General features: G+C 51.7%; 3 protein-coding genes across 3 annotated transcripts; 1 reads left to right on the top strand and 2 right to left on the bottom strand.

Moving 5' to 3' along the window:
- The first annotated feature begins 307 nt into the window (after positions 1 to 307).
- VE01_09615 (uncharacterized protein) lies at positions 308 to 2,208 on the top strand. The gene is made up of 2 exons (XM_018279028.2): positions 308 to 1,396; positions 1,558 to 2,208. The coding sequence occupies exon 2, from the start codon at positions 1,610 to 1,612 to the stop codon at positions 2,099 to 2,101; it is 492 nt and encodes a 163-aa protein (XP_018126184.1). The 5' UTR covers positions 308 to 1,396; positions 1,558 to 1,609; the 3' UTR covers positions 2,102 to 2,208.
- A 2,330-nt stretch (positions 2,209 to 4,538) lies between these two features.
- EMI5 (succinate dehydrogenase assembly factor 2) lies at positions 4,539 to 5,593 on the bottom strand (the record flags this gene model as incomplete). The annotated part of the gene is made up of 2 exons (XM_018279027.2): positions 5,165 to 5,593; positions 4,539 to 4,948 (listed from the first exon to the last, which is right to left on the bottom strand). Exons 1-2 carry the CDS (start codon positions 5,436 to 5,438, stop codon positions 4,539 to 4,541), a joined length of 684 nt encoding a protein of 227 aa, XP_018126185.1. The 5' UTR covers positions 5,439 to 5,593.
- A 281-nt stretch (positions 5,594 to 5,874) lies between these two features.
- Positions 5,875 to 7,919, bottom strand: VE01_09613 (uncharacterized protein). Its single transcript, XM_018279026.2, has 2 exons — positions 7,487 to 7,919; positions 5,875 to 7,428 (listed from the first exon to the last, which is right to left on the bottom strand). Exon 2 carries the CDS (start codon positions 7,293 to 7,295, stop codon positions 6,138 to 6,140), a length of 1,158 nt encoding a protein of 385 aa, XP_018126186.1. The 5' UTR covers positions 7,296 to 7,428; positions 7,487 to 7,919; the 3' UTR covers positions 5,875 to 6,137.
- Positions 7,920 to 7,981: the final 62 nt, after the last annotated feature.

The raw sequence follows: 7,981 nt of genomic DNA, 5'->3' as shown, positions 1-7,981 counted from the left end.
GATCGATCGGCTTTGCATGTGCATGTAGCGTAGTGTATAGTGCGATACGATGCATGGCATGCATGACATAACGCCTCATTCCTTCCTTCTTCCCTGTCGACGGGATGGATGTTCGTCGTCTACGTCAGCTCAGCCGTGGAGGGGCGTGTGTGTGGGGTAGCGTAGTCGCGTTGCGTGCTGCATGGATAGCGTTGGCGTATCTTATCGGACGCGCCGAGAGGGGTAGGTAGAGGGGGCTGGGGCTGGTTGGGCTGAGGAGTGGGTTGGCGGGAGGGAAAGTGGGAATTGGCGCGGGTAGGCGGGATGGGGGAAGTTGGCTAAAAGATGGTGGAAGCTGGCTACGAGATGGAGTAAGTTGGATAGTTAGTACCTACCAGCTCCCCAAACGAACAACCCGCAGCGGAGCGGCTGAGTGGGAAACTCGCCCCCATTGTGCTAATCTTAGTTGCATATACGACGCTCGACAGGCGCTGAACGCGGGTGAGCTAATCTTGGTCTACGCGACTACGCGAGGGAGGCTGAATAGCAAATATCCCCCCGGACAAAGGCCGAAGACGGGCGGGTGGTGGGTAGATGAGCTAACCTTGGATCCACGACGGCGGCGGCTTGGACGGAGGCTAGAGGGATAAAGCTTTGTCATGCATGGCCTCGAAATAGACTGGACAATGGCTGGCTGAACACGGATGAAGTGACTGTAGTATCTGTAAGGGCCTGGCTGGCTGTATGTACAGATGATGAGAGATGGAAATAGAATACTCAGATGAGCTAACTGCGTTATTTGTAAGGGGCTCTATGTACAGCTGGGGTATGGAAATAGAATATCCAGTGAGCTAATCCTTCTTCTTCCTAAGGCGGCATCTAGAGAGGCTAGATAGACGGATGCCGGACATGGATGGGCTAATTTTTGGTCCGCGACGTAGAGATGATGGCGCCGGGAAATAGCCTCCTTATAGTCCGTAGACTACCCTTTTACGGGAGAGCTACTCTGATCTACAGGAGACTACATCTATGAAGGCTGCAGAAAACCCTCGTACCCTCCTTGAAAATGACTGAACGCAGAAGCGAGATTAATCTGATATCTCCAGGGCCGTATACTAGAAATACCAAAGTCCACATGATATACCCCTCAACTCCATAAAATTCCATCTACAGATGCTGCATAAACCCTTACCTACATACCCTCCAAATTTCCGAACGCAGAAGTATTTAATCCGATACCCCCAGGGCCGGCTATACCTAGGGACCGCCGTACGTATATGGGGAGGTTGGGGATATTCGCCTCCCCTAAACGCCGGACGCGGAAAGGCTCATCTGATATATGCGCAGCCGCATAGACTGATACTGCATAAAGCCTTGATACTTCCCCCGAGTTGGACTGGGAGGTGCTGAACACGGTGTGAGTCTTGCGGCGGCAGAGGCGGAGGCTACTTGAGTTAGGGATTTTCGTGGACGGTGGCTGAACACGGATGACGTTGGTGGGATCGAGGTGGCGTCAACTACATGATGATTTGATGGAGGCTAGATGGAGGGCTACGATGATGAGCTAATCAGGTACAGGTCGCAGACACCTCTATCTATCGCCGGACTATACCCAAAGACGGGTAAAGCAATGTCCTACCCCTCTATCGATCCGCGAGCCGGCATCGACGGGGCCTTGATATCGCCTCCCAGGAACGCTGAACGCAGCTGCGCTACTCCCAACTCACTCAATCTATCTTCACCTCATCCCGACTCTATACGGAACTACGCAGACGCCGGTGAGGGGATAATGGACGCCGCTGATATAGTTATCCGATCTGGCCGATCCGCCATCCGCCACTCAACCCACGGCACTATCAACGGACACTACGTTCCCTCCATCATCACCGGCAGCCAACCCGAAGCGGGAGTCGTCCTCGCCCCCTCTCCCATCATCAGATCACCGATCTTATCTCCCTCATCTCCGGTGCCTATCCCAAATCGAGAATCTCTTCCCTCCCCCCGCGATCTCTTATGTCTCCTCACCATCGGCGATCGATCTATCCAAGGTGAATTTTCTGGATGCCGCACATCGGTAACTATCCTCCTCTTTCCCGTATCTCCCTGGAGCTACAGCGGATAGTGGCGGGGTATCAGGGGGATAGTGGCAATTACTCATGCAACCGCGTAAGGTAAGGGGTGGTTCTATTTTTATGAAGGGGAGAGACAGATGACGACGCGGTGGAGGGGAATGGGGGAAGTGCGGGTGAGGATGCGAGGGGGTGACGTGGTGGATAGGGTGGGCTTTGATGTGAGGGGAGGAAAGGGGGTAGGGAAAAGGGGTGGGATGATGGATGTTGTCTTCTGTGGTGTGAGTGAGTAAAAAGGGGTGAGCTCTGAATGGTGTTCTTTGTGATGCGAGGGAAATAGGGGCGGGGGAGCAGGTGTTCTTGTGAGGTTGGGTTGGTTTTTCCTCCCTGCTGGTTCTCTGGCTGGCTGGGTGAGTAGAGATTACTCAGGTTTGCTTGTGCCGTCATTTTGCACCCGCGCTGCCTTCCTGGTTGCGCAGCTGTGGATTTCTCTCTTATGTTGTGATATTGATATTGCACCAGCCAGCACTGGATTTCTCACTTATGCTTTTGCTTTATTCCATACCTCATCTCCACATTACTTTCTTGGCTGGCTGTCGGTCCGTGAATTCCTTGCTTGTGCTTGAGCTCTTCCCATCGCATTCTTATTGTCTGTTTGGCCAGCTGATGTGATTTTCTCACTTGTCTGTGCTCCTGAAATTGCGTGGCTAGCTTGCTATGGATTTCCCACGAATCCTTTGATATTGATATTGCATCCTTACAAAAGAGCCACTCCCAACGGAGGAAAATATCGAGGTTATAAGGCCGATGATATTGTTCTTAACATCCATTTCTGGGGTCATCAGGGCATCGTAGAAGATGACATGGCAGAGGTCAAGCCTATCAGGGAGGCCATTGGCGGATGAGAGGATTACAAAGAGTATAGTCGCGGATATCCCATCTCACTATCTTACTGTCGTCCTCGCGCTGTTCTCACCATGGAGCTGTTTCTTACCGTCGCGCTGTTAGCTGTCACCATTCAGACCCTGCCGATGACGAGGCCTCGTCATGCCATCCCACGGTTAGCCGTAGCCAAATTGAGACGCATAGTATAGCTGTCTCAGATGACCACGATGCGTGTAAGCATACGGCGGAGCACAATGTCGAAGGTATCCAGCAGTCTTCCCAAATGCTTCACCCTTCTTCATCCTTGGGGCAACCACGATGTCGTGTGTCGCCGCCCGATGCTCAAGCAGAGCTATGCGGATTCTAGACTCCTCAAGTTGCCAGCCTAAATCTTCTGAGTCACGGAGGCCTTCGAGCTTTGAGCGTAATTAATCGCGCTGTTGTCACGCCAGTATTGCTGCACAACCTAGAGATCTCCTGTGTGAGTTACTCCATAAACTCCGCAGCTTCCTCATTTTTTCCGCAGTATTCCATTAGCAATTTTCTTGAGGTACATCTTAGTCTCTACAAGTAGTTTCCTGAACGTGTCAGATACCCCCTTTCTCGCTCCTTTCCTTACCCCTTACCCCTTTCCCCGCCCCCTTCCTCCCCCTTTTCTTCCTCTTTGTCTTCTACTTTGTCTTCTACTTTTTTCTCGCCTTTTCTCATCCATTTTTTCCATTCTCCTTTCCTCGCTTCGCCGCAGAGCAAGAACAAGCAGCGCTGAGAAACTTGAAGAGTATGATAGGTACTGGTTGTCCAATAAGCTCCTGCTGTAAATAAGAGGCCGCAAAGAGGATAACAGCGGGCGTCTCATCTCAACCTCTTACTATCGCCATTCTACTGTTCTCACCGTTGCATTGTTCTTACCGTTTACTTACCTGTCGACACTCTGTTGTCACCACGATGGTGTTGTCTGTCACTGCAGAATCTAGGACTACCTCCGAAATCTTCTCCGTGTACGTCGTGAATCGAAGGGCTCGATGACGACCGTCTTTCCGTGGGTTTGCCCCGTTGCAGCTGCAATTACCGCTGCAATCCATAGATTTTTTTTAGCTCTGGGCGGGTTGTCGGTTGGGAGACACCAGGCTCCTATCGATGGGAGAGAGGCGGCTTCCTTTTCAACAAGAAGTGACTCTGAGGTAATCCCCCGTAGCCATGCTAATGCGTGGGGCCATGATCCGATAACAGCCGGGAGGTAGTATGATGCCCGGAGACACGGTGGAACTTCTCAATATCCTCCTCCTTAGAATCATACTCGTTGATGTCATCTTTAGACGTATCTCCTTCGTCTCCCCTGTCCTCCCACCAGCACAGGACAGGCAAGATATAGATAGTAATTATCCAAAAAGGGCCTATCATATGCAAGCTTCACATCTCAGTTCCCCGAGGAGAATCCGAACGCCTAAACGAGGCCCAAAAGTGTGATATTGTATCAAGATGCGGGATGTGATTTCTATATCGTACTATACACTAAAATGCCTCGCTCATCTATCCCACATATCTTATCCCCGTATCATACACCATCCCACCCCCTTTCCCCCACTTCCCCCCTCACGAACCCCTCTACCCCCTCAACCCAGGCATAAACGCCATCCCCCCCCCCTGCCCCCCCCCCTCCGCCCTCCTCGACCAAACATGCTCCCTCAACCTCTCCAAAATCTCACTTCCCTCCCACCTCCCGGGCACCGGTCGGTACGCAGGCCTATAAGTCCCCAGCGTCTGCGCCCACTCCCCCTTCGCCGGCTCCACAATCTTCCCCCCCTTCTCATCCACCGGCGCCTTGCCAGGTGTAGGAGTAGATGTGGATCCGGGCTCGTCGGGTTGCGTGGCCCAGTAGTAGATGTCCCAGTCGTTCTCGTCGAGGAGGCGGTCGTAGGCGGTCATTTGGGCGTGGGTCATGGTGGGGAGGTGGGCGTCGGCGAAGGTGGAGAGGAGGAGGTCGGCTTCGCGGATGCCGCGTTTGCGGGATTGGTCTGTGGGGTGGGGGGTTAGCTGTGTTTTTACTCATGATGTGAAGAGAGGGTCGAAAAATGGAGCTGTGCTGTGTTCTGGGTGGGGTGGTAAGAGGACGCTCCCCCTCCTTTGGGTCAAGGTCATCGCGGACAACCCGTTCCCCAAATCCAGCACACCCACACCCACCCCTATCTCCCCTCTCCAACCCTCACCCCCAAAGAAAGATCAAAACTCACAAACAAGCCTAGCCCTCATAGTCCCCTCATCCTCCCCAACCCTAACAATCGGCGCCATCGCCCCCTCCGCACCCTCCAGCTCCCCAACCCCCAACTCCCCCTCATTCTTCTTCCCATTCACCAACCCCCCCATTCTCCTCGCCGAGACGCAGAACGTCCGCGCACAGCTGATAGTCGCCAGACGCGCGAATCGCGGCGCAGACGTGCGGAGACATGGGTTGGAGGAGGAGCGCAGGGCGCGGAGGAGGGAGGTGCTTGCGCGTGGGGCGGCCATTGTGTTTGTGGTGTTTGGGGGGTCGATTCGTGGTCGGACTTCTCGTTACTCTGTCAATTCGTTCGTTCGTATATCCCTTCTCACTGCCTTCAATCGTATAATTTGCGCGTATAGTACGGAGCCGTCACGTCCCGATATGCTTGCTTACCAAAGCTCTACACTGGGAGACGCGGATATAAAAGTCCAGCCGCCGGGCTAGCCTCGGCTCTTGACCGTGACGCTAGTATGTATACAGTTTAGCGCGCTTAAGCTCTAGAGTTATTCCCAACATCAACGAACGAGTCGCCGTGGGAAAAAAAGAAGCCACCATCTTTCCCAATGTTTCCACATATGCGACAGCTTAGCTTTGTATGGTGTACTCCGTAGATAGCAGCTGCGCGCCTAAGAGTTAACGAAGAATCATTTTTTATAGCTAATAAGGCTAAGTTTAATTGAGTATCATTATTATTTTTGAGGCATGTTGGGCGACGGAGAAAACGAGGTTGGAAGGTGGAAGATGGTAAAATATGGTGGGGGCGGTGCGTTCGCTATGCTGGAGCTTTCGCCATGCATGTACGTTACTAGTTAAAGACTTGAAGTTACTAACTACCCGTAACGCTGCAGATTTATCTTCTCTTGTCTTATAAAACATCAACACAATGTTCACTATCCTCATAATGTGCCCTTAAGTTGTCCGACTTCAGCAGAGCTAATCGAGACCTAAGTTGGGATATTCACCACACCAGTAGCAACAAAGTTGCATGGAGCACTTGCTGAGTTCATTAGTCCGCCATTAGAAACCATCAACCTGTTTTGATTATCTGAACTAATAATCGACAATTGGCGTGAGTGAGATGTCCACTGGCCAATGTCAACTAGCTTGAACCCAGTTGTACCAGCAGAGTCCTCATTGATGAAGAGTTGTTCTCTACTGGCTCCACTAACCATGATAAGGCCCGACCCATCAGTTCGCTCTGGGTGCGGAGTCCAGATAACATATGGTGCAGAGTAGAGATCGGTACGTGCAGTGTTGTTAGCAATGACGGGGTTTCCAGTCGATGCGCCAAAGCTGTAAGGTGATGTAGCCACTTTGTAGTACACCTGACAAGATGGCGAACCACAGTATTCGTAAACCATGATATATCTCCCAGTGTTTCCAATACGTGCTACGATAGCCATGCCGGGACGCGCACTAAAGTCGGGATACGTGACATCGTTGACAGGAGCAGTCCAGGTTCGCAAGTTTGTGCTTGTGACGTGAACGAGTTTCTGTGCGTGTGCTGGGTCACGTTGGTCGGAGTAGTAGACCACCATGGTGTTGCCATCAAGCAGTAGAAAAGGTTCCCATATGGCATCGTTACCGTTGCTAACAGTCTCAGGCCCAGCGCCATATGCTATGTGGCTCACAAAGGTCCAGCTAACGCCATTATTCGTGCTTGCATAAAGATCGATATAGGCTTCGCTGAGGTCAGAGGGAACAGAGGCACCCGCAGCAAGAATCGTGCCCGCTGGGAAGCCTGCGAATTCAGTTTTCAGGAGGTGAAGATGTGGCTGATAGCGCAGGCCCCACCCGTTCACAGTATCCCTGATTACCGAGTACGAACTCCAAGTTGCACCACCATTCGTAGAACGGTAGATTGGGAACCAGGCTTTGGTTTGTGGCTCAGGAGCGTAGTTCTCCCAGGTCATGAGAAGAGACCAGTCTGGCAGCTGCAGTGAGCGGGCATAAATCGTACGCCAACTGGTATAATCAGAACCAGGCTGGAAGACAAGATTGTTGGAAAAGGTGGACCATGCGGCTGGAACAGGATTTGGCTGAACGCATGCTTGAACTCCCAGCAGGAACTGAGCTGCCGCAAGAGCTCTGAGGAGCAACATGGTGATATGATGAAATAAGGAGTCAAGTGGACGAAGTAAGTTAAGCTTTGATCAGATGAAGCCTGAAAGTTTCGGATATTTGAACTGGCTAGAGAAAGCGAGAATTCATATGATCCCTAGCCTTCTTATATACCTAAGAGATACGTCAGTATTGGACATCAACGATCAGTTACCAAACTCGCTTCCTGTACCTTTTATTGACTCTAATCAAAGCTCAGTTAAACAGACCCCCCATGGGGAAAAGGCGTGGCAGTATGTGGGGATGTGATCCTAGTTGCCTTCCACGTGGAATTTGAGCCATTAACCGAACCGTAATGCCGGCACCCAGAAGAGGGTTAAAGCCGATGGTATCTGGGTTGCGGAGAAAGCGGAAAAAGAACAAGGTCCAGCTTTATCACTGACGTTCGTTCCTAAGTATACGGCGTGAATGTTTGTTAAGTTGGAAGCAATTGAGCGCAAAAGTTGAATGGGAGGTCGGCCATTTCGGTTGTTATTGGGGTATTCCTCTCTCTGATCGACTATCCCATCGGAGTTTTAGCCAATCATCGCTCGCTTAGTCCGCAGACGGGGGTGCTTAATGAGTGTCCATGCTGTGGCAAAGGGCAGATATGATTTGCTGGTCAGTTTCCTGTTCGAGAGACCGTGTTGTAGTGGGGTTCTAGAAAGTGCGTTGTTACTACGGTATG

Source organism: Pseudogymnoascus verrucosus (genome assembly GCF_001662655.1).
Source record: "Pseudogymnoascus verrucosus strain UAMH 10579 unplaced genomic scaffold scaffold_62, whole genome shotgun sequence".
NCBI classification, from domain to species: domain Eukaryota; kingdom Fungi; phylum Ascomycota; class Leotiomycetes; order Thelebolales; family Thelebolaceae; genus Pseudogymnoascus; species Pseudogymnoascus verrucosus.
The sequence above is the reverse complement of the archived record's forward strand: the minus strand, read 5'-3'. Positions and strand labels throughout refer to the sequence as shown.

What these genes read in the sequence shown, in the direction of transcription:
- VE01_09613 (XM_018279026.2), bottom strand. Translation starts at nt 7,295, where the DNA reads ATGTTGCTCCTCAGAGCTCTTGCGGCAGCTCAGTTCCTGCTGGGAGTT.
- VE01_09615 (XM_018279028.2), top strand. Translation starts at nt 1,610, where the DNA reads ATGTCCTACCCCTCTATCGATCCGCGAGCCGGCATCGACGGGGCCTTG.